Source organism: Rhinopithecus roxellana, chromosome 18 (assembly GCF_007565055.1).
Source record: "Rhinopithecus roxellana isolate Shanxi Qingling chromosome 18, ASM756505v1, whole genome shotgun sequence".
NCBI lineage: Eukaryota > Metazoa > Chordata > Mammalia > Primates > Cercopithecidae > Rhinopithecus > Rhinopithecus roxellana.
The window spans coordinates 28,074,258-28,097,196 of NC_044566.1; the positions used below are offsets into that span (position 1 = coordinate 28,074,258).

A 22,939-nucleotide genomic window follows, 5' to 3' on the forward strand; every position below is an offset into this window, starting at 1 on the left:
CGGCTAAATTTTTGTATTTTTAGTAGAGACGAGGTTTCAATATATTGGCCAAACTCCTGACTTCTCAAACTCCTGACCTTGTGATCCACCCACCTTGGCCTCCCGAAGTGCTGGGATTACAGGCGTGAGCCACCACACCCAGCAAGATGTATATAATTATCTTTAATGTCCCAACTAAGAAAGAATAATAACTTGACTTCTTTAATTAAAAAGGTTCTCAAATACTTCACTGGGATATTAATTGTAAAGAGATTTTTAATGAAACAAGGAAATTTTAATAAAGGATTATTCACAAAATTTTATCTACAAGCTTATAACTTTCAAAATTAAAACACTGTAAATATCATGATTGACAACCAACTTGAATCTTCCAAAGTCGTGGATTAATTGACAGCCTTGTGAGGATATTTTCCTGCAAAAATTTATAATAATTTAGTAAAAATAAAAGATTACAAAAGACCCAGGCTTTTGTGGAGATAAAACTAGTGTATGATTTCATATAGCTTGACAGAACTTGTAAGAACAATTATTAGGGATTAAAAGTCACCATTCGTATTTATGGAAAGGTTCATGAAACACCCTCATCTCTCACATTTAGAAAGGAATACCCACCTCCCAAGCTAACTGAATTGCATCCAAGTGAATGAAACTGCTTATCATTCGCTTTTAGGGCAGAAAGCAGCTTTCTTTCATTTCACCTGATAGCGTATTTCCTTTTTGACATTATTCTAAAAGCATATTTTCCTTCTCCTTGACCTGTAAATATCCTAATATTTCACAGAATAATGAATGCTTTACAGGCAAGTTTAAATTTGACCTTTATACTGTTATGCTGCAATGCAAAGAGTAAGTAAAATACACACAATTATGTTTATTAAAACTTTAAAATATAATGAATTGCACTATTAAACATGAAAAAGAACTTTGTTATGTTTTACACAATTTAGTTAAAAGTAAGCTGATTTTATTGGAAGATCTCATTCCTTAATTCACTTAAGAGTATAAAGCAGTGTATTTCCTGCACCAAACATAGCCAACACCATCCAATTCTGCATGTGAATGTGCAATGAGAGAAGAAATAATGAACACCTATTTTAAGTCCACATTTATTTTGTTACTCTAAGTCACTATTTCAACAATGCTTTATTTTTTCACTGCAGACCAAAATCTTAAATGTTTCTTTGCATATTTGATTAAAGTTGAATATTAGTGGACACTTATGTCGCACTACACATCCACAAAATACCTATTTATAACACTGGCATCTCCAACCCTGTTACAACCGAGGTGCATTCAGCAATATTACCTGTCCTGCAGCATTTCCTTAAACGTCTTAGAGCTTCTCTCAGACTTCTCAAGTGCCTGCTTTTCAATTTCTTCCCTCTCTTCTTTTTTCTTCTGCAGATCTGAAGTGTAACTTTTTCGACGATCTTTCCATTTTGCAAGGTCCTGACAGAAAAATCACATCAGCAGGGGCACACCTGAATTTCTACACACCCTTTCTAACAACCAGAATGTGCCAGAGTATCTTATTACATCACTGAAACTATTCGCTCCAACTGGGTGCCAAGGTGCCCTAATTTTGCTTTTTATAGCCAGCGTTTCTGTACCAAGCCTTTATCTCATGTGTCTGTCTGAAAAACCTGACCTAATAAGATAGACCCCATTTTTGTTTTCCCAGAAAGTATCTGCCTCATTGCACACTTCACAAAGAATGCTAAATGCTTGTAATTAGGTGACAGTTAGATAGATCAGGAACTGTTTCCAATTCGTTTTCATCTCACTCCAAAAACCTGGCTGTTCTGCGAAACAACATGTTTCACTGTTAAGGCCGAAACAGAAACGCGATTGTGATGGTTAAGCGCAGATGCACAGTCTGTCTTTTATTTCACAAACAGAATTCAGTCCCTACTTTGAGGCAGGCCTAAGTGTAGGAACTATTAATACATACATGCATAGGGCGGGGTTCCCCTCAAGAAACTCTCAGTCTACAGGGGAGAGTCAGATATATAAATAAAAGTTCAGTAACAAGTGTGACAGGATTGCATGAGACAGTGGGGCCCTAAGGAGACCATGGGTCTGGTTCCACCTCCGGAAGGGGAGGCTTTGGAAAGGGTTTAACTGGGAAGGCGAGACTTGAGTATGTGATTTCAGAAGGGTTAAATCCTCCTAGGTCAGGGCAATAAGGAACATGCGGCAGGAACAAACCAACACCTGTCCCCCATATGCCCAGGAACGTTAAGTCTAACCTTGCTGGGTAACCCCAGGGACAATCAACCTAATTCAGCTTTTCAATTCTCCCCAGAAACCTAGGCTGGTTCTGAAACCCAGGGGGCTAAGACATTTTGCAAGGTATAAAGTTTTCCATGTCTTCAAAATAGAGAACTGCTAGGAACCGTTAGTGGCATTCCAGTCCAAACAGAAGCACATTCAAGGTCTCAGACAAAACCGAATTTCACCCCCAGGGCATGCAAAGTACATTTGGTTTATACCCCTTGCAAGCCCACAGAGCCACTCCTGCTTTAAAAACAGCCTGCGACCAATATGAACTCCTTCCAGAAAGAACAAAAGCAATGCGCATTTAGTCCTACAGCATAACTGGCATGAATTTTTATCTGATTTAACCTAACAGATAAGCCCTTAATACTTACTTTCACACCAGAAAATCCACCATGTATTTTGGCAAAGTGATATTGAATTACTGTTTCTTGACAATTAAATTGAGTTCCCAATTAAAAGAGGCACCAGAATTTAAAAAGGTAGCCAGGGCAGAGGTTTCTTCATTTCAGAGACTATTAATTCCTTTGAAAATTAAGATTTACTTTGACTCCTTTGTTCATGCTATTGCTCAACTCTCACCATAAAGTTGTCCTCAAATTTCTTTGGGTTTGCTCTGATAGTTTGTCTACTGTATTTCTTTGCATTTCTTCAGTTTATCACAATTACTCTATTCAAAAAAATGGTCAAGCTTTTTTTCTTCAGGATCAAAACTAAAGAGTAAGTCTCTATCTATATAAACACCTGGATATATGTCAGCTCTGCAAAAACATTTCATTTTGATTCATATTATTGACTTCTTCAGCCAAAATATTGCTCTGAGTTATATTACTTATTTCTCCCCAAATCTCCCTAATTAACTCTTAATTACTAACCCTTTTCATCTTTCCTTACTGATGCCAAGGTCTCTGCCAGAACCCTGTTCCTCTTCTCTCCCTAAACTTTGGCCAGGTCTTTCCCATCAGAAGTATAGGTAATGTGCATATCCCAAATTCAACCACCAAGACAAGTAAATAAGTTCACTATACTGCAAGGAAGCAACTCACATTTTTGAGAACTCAGAGAATATTAGAAAATAAACATTCAGGTATATTTTTCACAATGGCCTTTAAAATATGCAACAATAACAGAAAAAAAGGTTTGAAAATCTTTGTAAAGGAAGTTGGTCACATTTTACATAGAACTGAATTCTGTAATAGCAAGGAAAATGGTCTTGGGTATATAGACTTTAAGAGAAGCAAAGAAAAGTCAAACAAATACACTCTCCCTCCCGCTACCCCCAAAATACTCACATCCTGCCATTTCTGATCTTGTTCTTTTAATTGTGATTTTATTTTCTGCATCTCCTCATAACGCAGCTGACGCAAGTTTTGAACATCCTCTGCGCTGACATCGCTCATGGACTTACTCCTACAACAAAAAGACTCATGGTTACTACAGAAGTTCACATGACCAGACTTAGGGGTTAAACTGAGGTTGGACTTATATTTGGAAATTCCACCTAAATTTCTACCTAGACACTTCAGTGATAGTGTCACAGAAGTAGCGCTACAGAGATAAATGGTGTTTTTCCAAAACTCAGAAACAAGAGCCTAGCACTCGAGTGTGAATTTTTTTACAAAATGGCTAGATTAGCCTTACACGAGTCTCAAAAAAACTCCCCAAGGTTCATATTTAAAGAGGTCAATGCATAAAAGGATTACTTGAGGAAAAAATAGTCACTCTCTTTATTTTCTATCTCCTTCAAAGATAATCTGTTGAGGTTTGGCTGCCTTTTCTGGGCACTCATTAATAATTTAATGTTTACCTGATATTTTTCTCAAGTTCAATACCATGAATAAATGTGCTGCTGATTCTAAAAGATTCTATAAGATCTGCCCTACCAGTGCACTAGACTTGTTCTCAAAGCACCACAGGTAGTTTCTAATAGTCCTTTATAACTACCTCTATAACCCTCTTCTTCTATTAGGGCAACTTGCATGCATTCAACTTGTAACACAAGGATGGACTGAGGTTAAGCTTTGTAAGAGCTCAATACACAGTAGAAACCAATGAACAGAGTGGCATGTTGCGCACAGGTACATGTATGCTCTCTACATGCACATAACCAAGAGCCGAGTAAACTATACCAGAGGGGAGAGAGAGATTGAGGGTGGTCTCAAGAAAAGGGAGAGGTCCGATCTGAATACTGAGGAGCAAGTAGGAATGCGAGAAAGAGCCTTTGAAGCTCTTTCCTACTGATCTTTTATACTGCACTCCTGACTTTATTTAAGTAACTGTACACCTCCTGCCTGGGCATCTAAATTTTGCCTTCCAAGATGTTGCCATCATTATTTCTTTTAAAGCATGTCTGCTCCTAGCTGTTCAGGAATTCCTAGCTTAGCCAGCTCACGGAATTATAATTTCTAAACGATTCCCAATTCCATAATTAAGGAACCAGTCCTTCCTTTGACTCATTTCCAATTGCTTCTTGAATAAATATTTCTGCATGGATATCCCCTAGGCACTTATTCCATTGGCAAAGGACTGATTAAAATAATATCTAGAAGGGATTTTGTAAACTGTAACTCACTAAATGCATGATTATTGTTGATGTGACCAAGCTCAATCTTGTCCCCAAACCTGCTTTTCCTCTTGTGATTACTAATGTTGCTACCTGCCCTCCAGTCATCCACATCTGAAACCTAAGAACCACTTTGCACCTTTGTTTCTCCCTTCTCCCCACTTTCCATTAGTTATCAAGTCCTTTCATTCAGTGTCTCTTTCTTTCCATCTCTATTGCCAACACCCTAGATCAGAGTACAGTCAACTCACCTAGACTTCCAAAATGGCTTCTTGAATTAATACCCAACCTCCAGGTTCAACAAACATCTTTCCTAAACTATTTCCTCTGATTCAAAAGCCCTTTACCAGTTTATCTAACTTCTTAATTGCCATTCACACCTCAGGACCCGCGGACAGGTATTTCCAACTTCCTATTCATTCTCCACTTGGAAGTCTAATAGGCCTCAGGTTTGTCACAAAAAAACCTGATTGTCCCCTTCACAACCTGCTCAGCTCTCACTCTCCTTGTATCAGTAAAGGTCACCTCTATCCTTCCCAACATTAGGGCACACATCTTGGAGTCATCCCAGATTCCTTTCTTTCTCTCATATACTGTAACTGGTCCCATCAGTAAATTCTGTCCCTCTGCCTTCTAAATGTGTCTAGAACACAATCACTTCTTACCACCTCCACCATTACACCCTGATCCAAGTGACTCCTACCTGGATGATTACAATTATTACAATAATCACATCTACTACCTGGATTATAACAATTAGTACATCATCTCCTACCCAGATTATTACAATTATTATAATAATCACATCACATCACCCACCTGGATTACAACAGCCTCCTTGCTTCCACCCCTTCCTACCCAACAGCAGCCAGACAGGTCTTTCAGACTGCACTCAGATCACAGTACACCTCTACTCAGCACCCACTACTTTCTTCCCATTTCATTAGAGTTAAATTAAAGACAGGTTCTTCCAAAACCTAAGAGGTCTGCCATCCCTGGTTCCTACTACCTCTCTGTGCTCATCGGCACCATGCCCCCACTCCCTCTGCTCCAGCCAACTGGCCTCCCTGCCCTGCTCACACCTCCTGCTTTACCCTCTGCTCTTCAATCTGCCTGGAATGCTCTTTACCCAGATATCTACATAGCTCCTCTCTCACTTCCAGGCATCTGCTTAAATGTGCCCTCTGTGTTTCCTTCTCTGACCACCTTACCAGAAACAATAAATGCCCCTCTCCCCTGACCCATCCTGTCCCTAGTCCTTTCTCCTTCATATCATTTCTTGCCATCATGTACATTTATTTACATATCACTTGCCTTGCCCTGTAAGATTATAAAGCAGGAATTTTCTGATTTGCTTGCTGGTATATCACCTGCACCTGAAGGGGAGCCCAGCCTGCAGTAGGTGCTTGATAAATGTGTTAAATTAATGATCTAGATAATATTCAGCACTTCGATGAAGTCTTCCCAGCTCATCCATATCAAAGCTGCCCTGTCCCTTCTCTCAACCCCTCTACTGCTTCAGCTACACCTTTATCATGGTACTGAACCCTCAGCCTTATGTCTGTTACAGTGCATGTGTGTCTGTGTGTGCACGTGCATGCTTGGATTCTCTTCCTCACAAGTCGTGTGTTGCTTAGGAGGAAAACTTATTAGCAGCACAAGGCATGCAGGATATATTCATTCAATGTCTGTGGTAAGAATGAGGTAGGTTTCCTAACATTTAATCAAGTAAAATTTACTATACTTAAAATGTTTCTAATTCTTTTTGTAAGATTATTATGGCTATCCACAGTTCTATGAAGAAAGTTCTACAGGATTTATTAAGGACTATTAAGGAATAAATTATATCGAGAGATTATATGAGGACATATATGAATATAGATGGATCTATTAATGTAATATATCTAACTAGGTATGACTAGTTATAAAACTGATTTGTGGGAATTTGAGAATATAAATTCACGTAAGTCACACTGTGAAGAATGAGGCTATTTGAACTAATACTATGATAGACTCACTAAGGGGAGGCAGGACAAATTTTTCAAGAACCAGGCATGAGGGGTATCTAGACACTCAACACACGAGATTACATAAACTCCAGAACAAACAACAAAAAAAGGGATGCTAAAAGTTTAATAATCTTTTGATGGGAGGAAGGCTAGAAGGCCCAGCAGCTCCCAGGGTTGCTCTCCTTTGGCCCTAATCCTTCTACACCATGCAATGCTAAGGTGTCTTCCCGTGAAATGTGCTTCTCAAGGGCAGAGGCTGCATCCTCCTCCTGGGTGTCCCCAACACGGAGCAGAGCCTGGCACACAGGCAGTCCTTAATGTGAACAAAGTGAACCAAATACACTCTGGAGTAGACAAGTCCCTGTGTAAGGCAGGAATGTGAGCACAGTTCACTCCCTAGGGTAAAAAAAGGTTACCCACATTGAGCCTGCACACATTGTATAGTAGCTGGAGCCAGGCACCGCAACGAGCCAGGAGGGGAGGGCTGCAGGCCCAGCCGTGGTGCCAGTTTTCACCCCACCCTAACACACATTAGTTCACTTCCGAGCTCCCATTTCTCACCTGCTAAGTGAGGAAGGGATTGTTATGAGAACTGGATTTGACTGTGTGGGTTGCATTTTTAAAACCTTCTGGGCCATATACTAATTCTCACTAAAGCTAACATGATTGTTTGGGATCTCCCAAAAGCTAACTCTCCAAGCTGCTTCAAATCAGAGAGGTCACTCCAGACCACAGTGATAAAATCCAGAACTTTTGTAGTAGAGGAAGGAGTCTCTCAGGCCAGATCACAAAGAATTCTTCCTTCCCTTATCAGCATTAATGGCATAATACTCAGCTTCTGAGGGCTTACTGTGTGTGCCAGCAACCTCGCCAAGCAGTCTACGTGAATTATCTCAAAGGCAAAGCCCTAGTCCGGTTCTACCACTCACAAGCCACATGTCCTTGGGAAAGCTGTAATATTTGTTTCTCTATCTCCACATCCCTGTCAGCCTCACAGATTTGAGATAAGTACCAGAGATAGCATCAGGAAAATTGTTTGGGAAAACTATGAAGGATTGCGCGGCTCTAGTATGTTGTGTTGAATGAAGGATGATTAACTGGCAAATCACATCATATGTCTCTTACAAGTCCTGCTTCATTTGTATTTCCTTATTTGGAAAGGCTCCAATTTAGAACTGCAACTGGAGTTTTTCCAAAAAATACAGATATAGCATCTTGCCTTTCTGTTGAACAGAATTTTTTAAAAATAGCATTTAGAAGGAAAAAGAGGAAGTTTAAGGAAGAAGTTGTCAATCATAAGGTTGCTAAAGTCTCACTCTCTTCTCCCACTATGCAGGTTGCCTACTATGCTCCTGGCACTTTTTGGCTAGTTTTAAGGCGTTTCCTTTTAGAACTCACTTCCAGGAACTTTGCAGGTGAAAACCTAAGGAGTAATGGATTAAAAAGGACCAGAATGTGGCAAATATTCTCAAATATAAAATCATGGATAGACTTATACAGCAGACAGAAATTCCATGATACTGGGGTTAAGTTTCCCCAGCTTTTGGCGGGAGACAGGAATATACTGATTTATGTACCTCTTAGTGTATTTCCATTAGGTACTACAGGAATTCTCTGAAGAGCAATCAATGCTAAAACTTGGGCAAGAGGCTTTGGAGCTACCATACACTAGAATAAAAAGGCAATGTGATGAAGATTTTTCATTTACTGTATACTCTCAGTGAGGGTTCCTCAGTAGCACCACTACTGACATTTTGGGGTAAGAAAACTGTTGTAGGCACTCCTGTGTACTGTAGGACATTTAGCAGCATCTCTAGCTATGAAGGCCCTAGTTGCCAGTAGCGCACACACCCCCACCCACCCAGTGGGACAATAAAAAACGCCTCCAGACATTGCCAAATGTCTCCTGGGGGTGGAGGGAAATCCCTAGAAATAACTGACATTGGCTTTTTTTCCCCTTTCTTTTTTGCTGTCATAAGCCTTTATAATTCTACAGAATCTTTTGGCCAAACCCATAAGTGAAATGTAGGTGACTTAATTGTCTTTTATTACAACTTCATGTGAAATCAGTGTTCACTTCCTATTAACACTGGCAACAGATTCAACAGCTTAATCACATACAAGATTATTTCTACATATTCTTACAACAAATTTTGTCATAAATTGCTTCTGCCAAAACACATTACCAAATTTTCAAGTTTCATGAAACCATACAGACATAAATCCATGCAAGATGAAAGTGCATAGAAGAAATGACTACCACACACAAAGCATCTTAAAAACAAACAAGCAAACTGACAGGTGTTAAATGCCAAGTAAAAAGCAAGCCAGAAATTAACAGTCTCAGACTTCAAAAGATACTGCACGTTTCTCTTTAACCCAGTCCTCACAAAAAAGAAAGCATTCATGTTATAGGCAGTTATTTTTCAATGACAGCATGTTGAGCAATAATGGTTTTTCAGGTAACTATGCCAAGCTTGACAACGAACATTATGTTCAGAGAAATATCACCCAGCATAAACATGAAACAGGTTCTAGATTAAAAGCCTACACTTAATCCAATTTAAATTTCTATTTTCTTTTCACTGCAGCAGATCTACTTAAGAAAAGTACCAGTAGGCCAGGCCTGATGGCTCACATCTGTAATCCTAACATTTTGGGAGGCCAAGGCAGGAGGAATGCTTGGGCCCAAGAGCTCAAGACCAGCCTGCCAGCCTGGGCAACATAGCAAGACTCCATCTCTTTAAAAAAAAAAGAAAAAAAAAGCCCTGGTAACTGACAGACTATAGAGAAAAATCCTTTGTTATAGATTTGACTTAATTGACTTCAAGTGGTCCAAAACACACTTGAGTTTTCTAAGGACACATTCATATTATAATACTTTCCATTGTTTGACACATCGTGCATTATTCAGTCTCAATTTACAGACAATCTTGCTTTATTTGTGTAGTTACCTTGGCATTGAACTGCATGCAGAACAGCCTTTAAAACAAATATTGTACTATCGGAACAATTATCTTGGGATAGAAAACATTTGCTGCTGTTAGCTCTAACCCAGAAAAATCTTTAGCTTTTTGAGTTGTGGTTTTAGGCTTCTGTCTTCTTCTCTAACTCAGTCATATAATTTATCCCTCACTACGGGGAACATACCCAGCCACTGAAACGGTTGTACATGTTGGCATTCCCAACACATACTTGTACTCTGGGTACTTGTATTCCCTTTAAGAAAAGCAACAATTTCTGAGAGCTGCTTACATTATAAAGTTATATTTAATTTACAAATGAAAATTTTTCTGAAAGTTACAATTCAACATGCTTAAAGCTGCAAAGAGATTTTTAATCAAGTTAAAACAGCTTTCCTATGACTTGAAAGTAGCAAATGCTTAAGCGTCATGCAGATAAGCTGGAAAGGGGATAATGTGCCTTTGCATGGCACATGGAAAGCATGCAGGGACCCCGGTTTTCAAAATCAGTGGCTAACAAGTACTTGCAATTTGTTGCCTATGGTTCAGTTACACCTTTGGCATCTAGAATGGTTACACTGCTTTACGTTTAGTAGCTTCCAACATTTCTGAATTATCAAAAATTATAAAAAGCTATCAAAACTAGAGATTCTTATAGATGAAGTAAATCCTTGTAAGGGAAGACACTTAGCTACTAAGGCCTGAGCAGATTAAAACATTTTCATCCTTTAACTCTCTTCCTTTTGCTCAAACACTATTGGCCCTTAGATACACAAAGTTACAGAAGGTTTGGTGGAAAATATTAAGATACGGCCACCTTGTGATTTTATATTAAGAATGAATAAATGATTTACTATAAATGTAGATTTTGCCTGTAATCCCAGCACTTTGGGAGGCTGAGGTGGATGGATCACCTGAGGTCAGGAATTTGAGACCAGCCTGACCAACCTGGTGAAACCCTTTCTCTACTAAAAATACAAAAATTAGCAGGGTGTGGTAGCATGCAACTGTAGTCCCAGCCACTCGGGAGGCTGAGACAGGAGAACTGCTTGAACCTGGTAGGTGAAAGTTGCCATGAGTCAAGATTGCGCCACTGCACTCCAGCCCAGGCAACAGAGCAAGACTCCATCTCAAAAAAAAAAAAAAAAAAAAAAACGTAGTTTTTGCGACAATGACATTAACAAGAAGATTTTTGCAGTTTTTGAAGGTCAATTTTGCACCATAAACATAGCCATATTATACCTGTTTTTCCTAATCAGGAATCTTGAAAATATAATACTTCCACATACCACCTAGGGAAGATTAACGCATCCCTACTAATGAAGTTCCCAGTCATTATATGGATTATGTCAACTGGGTGTATTCTAAACTTGAAGTAAATGCTAATATTCTTTTTCCATCACTGATTTTCTAAAATGTAGTAACTTGGGCTTTAGCATCCATAAATCAGAATTTTAGTCCATGTAGCAACCAAATACCAAAATACATATACCTAAACTTAGGCAAGTGCTTTTGTTACTTTCAATCAACTCACTAAATATTTAAAAAGGAAAAAAGAAGGGATGGAGCTAAAGTTTAAATTTTTAATAAAACAATTTTCTCATGCACTGGGCACCAAGACACAGAAATATTGTCATTAGGTTGCAAAACAAACATTTCCCATTTAAAAAATCTCATGCACAGCACACAACATCCCCATTTAGTGACATGCCATGCCAGAAATACAGTAAATTATACAAAGAACAAACAATAGGCACAGATTTTTTACTGTGAACCACATAACTTACCCATTCTCACCATAAATCTTTTGAAAGAGTCTAAGAAACCAGAAAACCAAAAATTAAAAAGTCATTTTTCCCAGTTATATTAGTTTCTAAACATTTAATGTCTTTCACTTAAGAATCTAATTGGAAACGGACAAATCTCAAAAGGTCACTTCTTCCATCACATTCTTGATCATGTCTCAAGTTCTCATCAATTTCCTATCTCAGGAAATTCAGATTAAGCAAAATGAAGAATTTCCTCAATTTACTCTGAGCTAACAAATCCATAAGAAAAGGCTTCCCATTGTCAGGAACTGTTAAGTTAGATTTGGATCCTTTAATTTTATTCAACCTAATCAGATTTGTCCATCCCTAAGTTCCACAAACTGAACATTCATCAAAAAGGCAAGTTGCATCATACAAACTATCAAAATGGCCATGATTACATACACACAAAATCCAGCAGACAACAAATACCATTCATGCATTTTAACATCAATGTTTACACTGAACTTTATAAATAAAAATAAGTTACAAATGATAGTCCAAGAAACCTAGGCCAAAAAAAATTTAAGTCAAATGAAATTTGCAATGCCATATTTTCAGGGAAAATTTTACCACCCAAAAAAATCAGACACTCTAAAATGTGAGCGACACATAAAACCAAACTATCACCAGACTGTTACAGAAATGCCTGAACATGAGAAGTCCAGAAATATAAGTTGGAAAACATTTTTATGAAACTTCATATTGGTGAATAGTACCACAGTACTGCTTAAGTCAAAGGCAATGTTTATGTATATGCAGTCTTAAACAAGTTATTTAGAGGCCTAAATAAGTTATTTAGAGACACGCAAATATGGAATTGCACTTTTTCTACAAAATGAGCGTTTTTCAAAGCAAATTAAATTTTATGGGATGCTTCAAAATGGCACGCGACATGCAGAGTTGAGCAATATGATGAGCTGCTTTCTTGCATGAGAAAAGTTACACAAGATCATCCATTACAAGCAAAATCCTTGCAGAAACACACTCTGACCTCTCCACCATCAGCCTTTTCTTGTGCCTAAGTCTGCTGGCCTCCCGGATGGCCTCCCATCTCTGCAAGTCGGCCTCACTGCAGGGGCCAGGGGTGAAACTGACGGGAGGCACGGTAGTTCCCAGTTTCCAGGACTGAATCTTACGTGTCAGCATGTCATCTTTCTTCTGCCGATATGAAGGAACTAATATTCTACAGCTATTACTTTTTTCTTTGGATGGGCATGTCCTTTCAAGTACACAGAGAAATTTTGCTTGAATTTCTGGAGGAAGAGTCCAGGGTTCGGGGAAAGGGACTGGGTGGTATCTATCTGGAGCCCCGGACAGCGGTACTTCTTTCTTCTGTGCTGGAATTCGGCGAACAATCATATCATCTTTTTCCAAATCCGGAAGTACAAGTTCACCTTCTCTACACTGTAAAATTATATCTCGTTCTACAGAATCATCTTGCTCAGAGAACTTTCTAAAGTCTTCAAAAGCTCGGAGAACATATGGATTTGCATGGAAAGCCCCAGTCTTTCTGACAAAGAAATCATCATTCTCTAAGTCAGGATCCAGGGCCGCCATCTCCAGGTCATCTCTTCTATAGCCCGGTGCATAAGAGAGATTCTTCCTGCGGGTTATGAGCCTTGGGCCAGAAGTGGGATCAATTTTAGTATGTGTTTCAGAAGACAAGATGTCATCAGAGTATGTTTGGAGGGCCTGAAGCAGTAAAAACTGACTGATGCACAGAGAGGAAAAATGAAAGAGAATCTTATTAAGTTTGGGGAGAAAAGGTAACTAGCAGATCGACTAGCCAAAGGTAAGTAGCAGACCAACTAGCCAGTTACTGAGGATAAATTATTTTAGAGGACCACTGGGGGACTCTTGCTAGGAATAGACTAGCATTTAATGCAACACCCATGACTTTCCTAGATACTCTCTAAAGAAATAAGAGCAGAGCATACTTCTCAGGAAAGCTGGGCACCATAGAGGCCATGGATGGAGCTGGAGTATAGACTAAGTACCCCTCCCAGGCACACATAAAAGCCACTCCCTGGTACCCTTTTTTCTTTCTTTTTTTTTTTTTTTTTTTTAACACAGAGTTTTGCTCTGTCCCCCAGGCTGAGTGCAGTGGTGCAATCTCAGCTCACTGCAGCCTCTGCCTCCTGGGTTCATGCAATTCATCTCCCTCAGCCTTCCGAGTAGCTGGGATTAGAGGTGCCCCCTACCATGCCTGGTTAATTTTTGTATTTTTAGTACAGACAAGGTTTCACCATTTTAGCCAAGCTGGTCTCAAACTCCTGACCTCAAGTGATCCACCTGCCCCGGTCTCCCAAAGTGCTGGGATTCCAGGCATAAGCCACTGTGTTTGGCCCCTGGTACCCCTCATTCCATTTGCCACCATGTCTAAGTGCCCCCTGAAGAAGAAGGAATAATCTTTGAAAGTTTCACAAGTTGGGCATCATGCACTTTATGCAATAGGTATATGTAATCAGCCGGAAAAAGGGAAAATAAATTGCTCTTAAGTTTTATAAAAGAGCTCAAGGAATCTTTCCTTGGCATTTTCCCTAGACTTGCCCTTCCCAGTCTCTACCTGAAAGTTATTTCCTTGTTCCACATCTCCACACACAGCAAAACTGTAAAATTAGGTAAACTTTCTAACAAGACTTTTTGAACTGGCTTTTCAACAAAACTGCCACATGTAAATATATCCTGTCTCACACATTATTGTGCTAAAGAAGAATGTTGAATCCTACAGACTTCCAAGCTGATGTAGTTGCACAGAAAGCAGCATGTTATACATTACGCTTTTGTACTAAGTCCACTAAATGAGTCAGATTTCCTGATTCAATGCAATCAGGTCCCAGGTTAATGGAGCAGCAGAAGCGGGCAGAGGGGTGTCTGAGGCCAGACCCCAGCAAGCAAGCTCATGCAGACAGGGGCACCTGGGCTCATCCGAAGCACTACTGCTTCTCCTGGCTGCATGGGAGTCCAGTGATTTTACAGCCCGTTTGGTAGCTAATTCCAGCAAGAGTGAAGGTCTTTGGCAGTTGCCATCTAGCCTACGCTCTGCTTTTTGTGCTCTACTAAAAACGGTGGTGCTTCTGTCAGAACCTGAGTCCTCATCCTCAGAATCTGAATTCCTTCTACTGTGAGTGACATGAAGAAAAGAAGGGAGGAGGGAATGAGACAAAGAATTGGAGAAAAACAGAACTACTAAAAATAATGCCATGCTATGACTATGTATAGAACAGGGCTTTTTAAGATCTAGATCCTCAGGTTTAAATTTAAACAGAAATTCATTTCCATTATATAGGTTCTGTAGACACTAGAGAACTAATTAGACTTTCTCTCTCTCTCTTATTATTATAAAAAACATGCACATAGAACCCCAGCTGGGGTACTGAATGTACAATGGTATAATAGAAACATGCACAACGACAAACCTGAATCCCTGAAATTCTTTATACCATGGCTTATAAGTTTCCCTTTTTATTCTTTTCCAGTTCACATCTTCTGGGGTCCAACATTTGGGAAGAAACTGATCAAAAGCATTCCCTGGGTTTGGTATGACTGGACTGAGCTTGCGTACATAAAGATCATCCTTTACAATGTTGGGTATGCTTCTTGTCTTTGCTTTTTCCTCTTCCAAATAACAAGAGGACTTTGAAGTTCCTTGTACAGTTGGCCAGTTCTCCATATTTGTGCCCCAAATCCTCCTCTGATTACTGTTCAAAACATCCAACTGGTTAAGACACTATATGAGCATTTGTGACACAACACACAAACGGCATGCTTTCTGGTTCACAAAGTTTACACCACTGTGAACAAAGTAAATTAGTTCCCATTCTCATCACCACCACAACTCCTAGGACAAATTTATTATAACAGCATCTCATTTTAATTCAAGGATAGCTAGATACACATGGGCCAAAGATACTTCATTAGAAGCTGTGTTAAAAGAAAGAGGCACATAACAATTTGGGGTGTTACTTTCTGAATTAAAATCAGCAGCATGATAGACAGCCGGATCCAGGACAAGTATTTCTGACCTCGTCAGTCCATACAGCCCCATGGCGAACATATCAGCAGGAGAAAATATTGGCGGACAAAAATTAGGAGAGGTGATTTTCGAGATGAAATTCTGGGGCCTCTTTTTCACTTGGAATCTACGGTTGGCTAAGTCATCCAAAACTATGTCAGGAAACCTTCGTTCATCCTCAGAGTCCGAACCACTTTCAAAACCGTACGCCTCCCCATGAGAGGAAGCTGGATTTGCAAAAACACACTCTGTTCTGCTAATTTGCTGAGAAATTAAAGGATTCTTTTCATGTCCACTAAGATCAATCAAAAAAGGAAAAACATTACATGGCAGGGCTCATCATGAACAATATAAATTATCTGGTAAGCTGAAAAATACCAATAAACTGAAGTCATGCATCTAAAAAAAGACCTAGCAAATCACATGCTGACATTCTAAAACAGAAGAAATGGCTTCAAGATATGTATAACTAAAAATAGAGGGATGAAAAATATTCTCACAAGTCAAGCTTAATATATGATCTATGAAACACATTTAAGAGCCATTCTTTTTACCACATTTAACATCCCACCACATTTGAAACGCATACGAAACTCAATAATCACACCCATTTCAGTACCTCGAAAATGTTCCATCTGCTTCTGTATAAACCGGGCTTGCCCAGCTTCTTCTGTTATCCTCATGTTTGTCCGGCTTTTTCTTCCTCAGAGGTGCTGGTACATAGGATGGCTGTCTACTTTTGTTGGGTAAAAAACGATTGAAGGGTAATGCAGTCTTTGGCTCAACAGCTGAAATCCTTCGATACGACATATCATCTTTATTATAATCTTGCATCTTGAATGTAAATTCCAAATCTGTGTCACTTTCAAAACCTATAAAGGAGGCACAAGAATTTGCTTTACTCTCCAGATTATTCGCCTAACTGAAACCCACACAGTGCGCCTGCTTTGTCTTTCCCTTAGAAACCCAGTGCTGCCACTGCTAACTGCAGGGAATATTTTTAGAAATTTGTCACGAAGTTGTGATAAGATCCATTAGGAGGATCTTGCTTTGCATACTGGAGGCACATGCAGTACATTCTTTTGCTGTTGTAGGCTCTAAGCAGAAAACGTCCTGTTTTACTAGTGAGCCCCTTTTCTTCTCAATCTCTGTCTCCATGATTTTCCATAAGATTTGTTGATGTAATACCTAGAAATAAAATCTAGCAATGGAGTCACAGATACTTAAAACAACATGCAAAAGTAATTCTAGGGGAACTCAGTAATTTAAAATAAGGCATGCAGCTATCTACAATATATATGTGAGGGGAGAGATCAGGAAGGATGTAGAAAGAGAAGCAAAACAACAACAACAAGTTTGTAAAGGGTCTGGATAGATCCGATGAACCAGAATCAGATATTAAATATGAGGTTGGACTGGATGACTTCTAAAGTTCCAAAGGAATCTCAAGTCTTATGCCCAAATGAGAGCACAGAACTCACAGTTTCTTCTGGGTGGCCATGGAAATTATACTGGGAACCTTGTATTATGATTCAAAATCATTTAAACACAAATTCAAAAGAACACCCTTTGATACACCTCAAGGTCAGATAGATACAAATAGTAATCTGCTTTCTTAAAAGAAGAATAATAAATCTACTCTTTTAAAGACAAAGGAAGAAAAGGGGAGAGAACAACACTACAGATCCAAGCCAAGTTGTCTCTCTTTCCCACCCTTCTTCTCTTCCTGCCTCCTGTGCATTTATAAAGGTTTGGAAGTGTTACTTGCTTCTCACCAGGGTTCTCTCCGGGCCTGGCTGTGCACAGCGCCTGACAGCTACAAGCTCTCAGCAGGTAGAGCACCTGCAGGGTTAACCTGTGTTAAAGGCAGTCTCTTCCCCTCCCTCCTGCCTGGCAGGAAGCTACAGTAAATAACACTGAGAACAGTCTACAGGAAGTCGCTTAACATACAGCTGTGAGACAGGGACATGGTAAAAGGAGAGTAGAGTCTTAGTAAAAGAGAGAAAGTAAACGCAGCTATGACCATGAGGGGTAGTAGTCAATAAACTGGTGCTTTCTTTTTACCACCTTCTAAAAAATTAGACATTTATCTCTCATTTCCAATAAGTATATCAATTACTCTTGCCAAAATCTATACATGTGGAATTTTAAAGTCATAGACTATTTTACTTTTTAAGATAAAGTCTTTTTTTAGCCCAGTACAGTACCTGCAGATAATTTCCCCCCCCAAAATATCATTCTTGATATGAGTTTTCATGTAAAACTAGAGAATGTGACGTTGCAATTCTGTTATCCTAAAAATATTACCCTGTATTATAGTGCTCATCAATTTAGGACTACAATCTAGAGGGTAGCAGTAGAATTTTAACACGCTGATCACAAAAGAGTTTCATCATCCAGGTGCCTCCATCCCAGGCTTTTTTTCCCTGCTTAGTTGTAATTTCCAAGACTTCACTTCCACACTCTTCAAACAAGGTCTGCAGCCCCATTTCCAAGATCAGAAAGGAATGTGACAGTAGCCCTCTGCTTTTGGTTACATGGACAGGTGTCTATTCCAACTAGGATCTGAGAAGACGCCTTAGATTCCACACTGCTGGGTGGGCCACTGCATCTGAACTGACTGAAGCCTGCATATTCACACATGCCCTCTATCTTTTCCCCTTTTATTCCTTGGCTAGATATAAATTCCATCATTACATGGAGTAGGTTCTTCAGTCAGGGCAAAGAAATACAGTGGGTTCAGAATTTCAGCCTCTGCTTTTACAGCTTTAACCACTCAGATGAATCACATACTCAGATTCATTTCCTTAAACGTATTGGAATCGTCATCTAGGCTATGAATCTGTCACACCTTGACAGCAAACAGCCAATACATGTGGCAGTAATTACAAAGGTTAATGCTTAAATAGCCTTTCACACTTTTTATTTTTAAAAACTACTACTCTAAAAGATAAAGCATTCAGGTTTTTTGTTACCATGCTTAATAAATTGTTGATTGATTTTTTGGAAAACAAATTCACAGTATGTTGTATTTATGTAAGTTTCACATCAGAAGCAAAACAAAGAATAAATTCTAGTTAATGATGTGCATACTGAAGTATTTAGGACAAGTGTAATATATTCTGAAATGCCTCAAAAAGTAAGATGATTAAATTATAACAGGGAAAGAAAGAGGGAGGGAGGGGGAGAAAGAGAAAGAGAGAGAGAGGAGAGAGAGATGGGTATAAGCCAAATCATGCATAGTAAAACATCATGGTGGAATTAGGTGACAAACACATGTGTGTTTACTGTACAATTATTTTAAGTTTGCTGATTTTTGACATTTTTGTCATAGATATGCTGGGAAAAATATCTAGAAATAGAAAAGTAATATTCCAAATACACGAGTAATGTAAAATCCCTAACAATCAAGCAGAAATTCACAGCCAGAACTCAATGTTTTCATGTTGATGTCAGTAGAAGCATATAAATATTTCAAAAAAAACTTTGTGATTTCAATCTAATCAAATCTGAATAGCTGGAGATGTGCAGTCAGAAATTGCTGATGCTATACCCAGTAGCCACAGGAATAAGATGTGCATTGAAATAACTGAACTGACCATAAGCTTGGGATTTTGAAAGAAGGTTCCTTCCCACAACAGAATGTCTCTAACATGTTCCTTTCACACTTGCTCTGTCCTGGGTTAGCTCTGACCCTGAAAGGACCAAAAGAGGATTTCTACCAGCATGTTAGGTGGTGGTATATTATTCAATCTACAAAGTTTAACATAATATTCTATCATGATAGATAGCAGTCATTTCTTCTCATCTATAGAAATAACTGTAAAAATATCTCTCTTGTTTTTGCTTAAGAGAATTTTTTTAATCTTTTGAAAAAAGCCAAGGATGAAAGTTACTCAGAAAGTAGAAGAGATTTTTTTTTTTTTTTTTTTTTTTTTGCAGAATCTTATATTCCTTTCTATGTTTAGATATATCAGTTTATAGAACTCGTGAACACAAATTAAGCCTGAATCTGGAGACAGAAGAGCCAGGATAGATTATCACTGATAAAACAGGTCACAATTAACTGTCACCTCCCAGTCCTTTCCAGAAATGAAACTTTTCAAAAATGAAACTATCACCATCATGAAGGAGAAAAAAATAACAAAACCCCCAGTTATACTTGAGTCTCTATGAAAATCCACTTCTAAGTGAAAGTTTTGCCTAGTTTTCGCTCCATTTTTCTATTCTCTCTTGTTCCCGGTTCTCCATTGATATGCAAACAAATAAACTGACAGCCAAAACACAACACACCTTCACGCCCCCCTCTCAATGTGATATCAGAGGAGCAGCTTGTCAATGACCTCGAGCCCAAAGAGTCCAAGCTTTCAAAGGAATCTTCTCTCTTATGGTGCCTTGGAGGAGCAAGAAATTCTCCACGTTCAGGACACCAGATGTCACCGTATCCACTGTCCCTGCCACTTCTTTTCAGGAAGCCGGAGTCTTCGAGTGCCTAAAGAAACATTTTTTAAAGAATAGTAAGTTAAATAAACTTCCAAAAAATATCATCAATCGGTTATTACTTGCTTGTTTGCCTAATTTAAATTGGGTTTCATTTGACATGTAAGGCAATGAGGTTTCTGTCGGACATAGAAAAAAGCTGATGAAAAACAGAAAATAAATTTATAATTGTTTCCCCACAACTGACACAATAAGGAGGTATTCAATATTCAAAGTAACAATAAGGAGATATTCAATATTATTTAATAAACTAGTACATATGTTCTATTCAAAAACAAGGAAAATTACTAGTTTAATGAAAGTTCATAGAGTAACATTGAAATGCTAAACTCAGTTATTACAGTTCTCTAGCAATAAATGTGAAAAGAGTCAAAAAGAAAAACTAACCTTAATTTAGTCATCCAAAAGGAGATAAATCAGCAAGATTATATTCACTCTATCTCCAGGAAATATCTGTGATGGCTTATATAACATAAAACCTTAACAACTGAACTTATTTAACCCTCCCCCCAGAAAAATAAAAAGGAGCAAGTGGGTATAAATTTCACAGAATTCATGTACTCTCACTAATTACACAACCTGGTTCTAAGGTCCTGGCAGCTGGCTTATCCTTCTTGTTGAATAAAGGAAAGCATACTTGTTTGCTGACATACATAACTTATTTTCTATGGACCTAAATAAAATATTAATTTTTTATTGGCTCATATAAAGGATACACAGAAACATCGCAAATGATGTTAACTGTAGGTTTGTGAATTATATAGAACTTACTCAAGATAAGCACTTTTAACTAACATTCTTCTGTGAATGTTAGTGACAAAATATAACCTGGCTTTTTAAACATTAGGATGTGAGTAAAATTTACAAAGCCAATGGTGTAGTCCTGACTTATCGTAATCAATGAATATCTAGTAACTACAATGTTTTATATGGTGAAGATAATTTTGTCATAGTAAAAATCAGAAATGTTACTTTCAGATGAGCTTACTAATACAGAGACAATTTAAAGAACCTAGTAATTACTAACAATGAAACATATTATGTGAACCTTGATTAAGTCAAGATTCAAAATAAAAAGTGCTATGAAAAGTATCTGGAGACAAGTATGAAAGTTTTAATGTCAACTGAATATTAGATAATGGGGAATATCTAAGTTTTCTTAAATATAATAAACATTGTAGCTATACAGAAGAATATTCATATTCTTAGGAGATGCATACTGAGTATTTGGGGAGAAATACACCTTCAGTTTATATTAAAATGGTTAAGTAAAAACATAGATGGATGGATAAACACATATGTAGATAAAGCCAGTATGGAAAATTGTAATAATTGAACCAGATGGTGCATATCTGGGAATTTGTTATACTCTTCTTTCAATTTTTAATTATAAATATTTTCAACATATGAAAAAGCTGAATATGTTGAATATGTGAATAATTAGCAGCTGTCTCAGGCATACTTTTGATCTAATACCATCAATTCATGATTCAATTGTTTGACAACTGTTTGGAGCACCAAAAAGGTCTAGCAGATTTCAGGGAGATTTCATGTGCTTTAGACGCCGACACCCTGGCATTAGAGTTGACATCCTGTCATGAAAATGCTAGTGCCTACCTTACATCCTGCTACTTCCAAGCAGATGGGGAAGCCAGGCCTAGTGCTGGTGCTGCCAAAATGCTTCTCAATATACAGAAAGACTTTTTAAAATTTACGTGTTTAGAACTGTCAGGTTTCTTAGATACTTAGTTGTTAAGGCCTCAGAGTTCAAAACTCAAGATAGATGTTTGACCTCATAAATGTTAAAGTTATTGATGACAGCCACTTCAGTTATAAAATAACCTTTGGCCCTGGTGCCTGGCTTTTAAGGAGGCACCCTGACAAGTCAACTAAAATGAGTCACCTCCAACTTCTAAGATGACTGACTGAGGTGCTACAACTTCCACCAATGATTTTTTAACTGGTATTTTATATAAGCTTTTAAGCATTATCTGGTTAAATGGGAAATGCCTGATGAACACATTGGTTTTGATTTTAACAGAACTGATACAAAACATATGATACAGTCACATGCCTCTAACAGCTACCCCTACTTTATTATAATGGAATGGAACCACAACCATAGTTTTATACACCATAAGGTCTTCATCTACCTCCTCTGGTTTTGAAACTGGTAACAGGAAACAGTCTTTGATAAAGCATTCCTGGCATAGACACTGTACCAGGATTATTCAACCTAAGTCAGACTGTCATTAAAAGGACCAAAGGCTATAAAGAGAACCCTAGTACAGAAGCCAAAGTCCCACACGTTTTGTTTTTTTTGTTTTTTTTTTTGTTTTTTTTTTTTTTGAGACACAGTTTTGCTCTTGTTGCCCAGGCTTGGCTCACTGCAACCTCTGCCTCCCACGTTCAAGCGATTCTCCTGCCTCAGCCTCCCAAGTAGCTGGGATTACAGGCATGTGCCACCACGCCCAGCTAATTTTGTATTTTTAGTAGAGATGGGGTTTATCCATGTTGGTCAGGCTGGTCTCGAACTCCCGACTTCGGGTGATCCGCCCGCCTCAGCCTCCCAAAGTGCTGGGATTACAGGTGTGAGCCACTGTGCCCAGTATCTCACATAGGTTTTAACCAAAAGTGTTATTAGCTGAAATAACTGTAAGGCAAGGTTCTCCCCATGCTCAAAGCCCCCTGAAATTCCTCCATTAGAGTCTCACTATTCTTCATTGCAGTGACCAATATGCTTACCTATCTTAGACAACTGTGCTTTATGAGGTTAGGTAACCTCTCATGAGTGTTTTCCC

The 22,939-nt window shown here is 38.5% G+C and overlaps 1 protein-coding gene across 18 annotated transcripts in view; it reads right to left on the minus strand.

The window, feature by feature from the left end:
* Positions 1–22,939, minus strand: part of LMO7 (LIM domain 7) — a 222,152-nt gene that overhangs the window by 39,718 nt on the left and 159,495 nt on the right. For 8 of the 18 annotated variants that reach the window (XM_030921963.1, XM_030921966.1, XM_030921965.1 and 5 more), the window contains 8 exons: positions 19,932–20,130; positions 16,258–16,510; positions 15,043–15,324; positions 14,542–14,745; positions 12,615–13,334; positions 11,600–11,629; positions 3,570–3,687; positions 1,307–1,449 (listed from right to left, as the gene is read on the minus strand). In XM_030921963.1, the coding sequence (XP_030777823.1) occupies positions 1,307–1,449; positions 3,570–3,687; positions 11,600–11,629; positions 12,615–13,334; positions 14,542–14,745; positions 15,043–15,324; positions 16,258–16,510; positions 19,932–20,130 (1,949 nt within the window). The remainder of the gene's footprint in view (positions 1–1,306; positions 1,450–3,569; positions 3,688–11,599; positions 11,630–12,614; positions 13,335–14,541; positions 14,746–15,042; positions 15,325–16,257; positions 16,511–19,931; positions 20,131–22,939) is intronic. The other 10 variants (XM_030921969.1, XM_030921967.1, XM_030921973.1 and 7 more) reach the window with 5 other exon arrangements.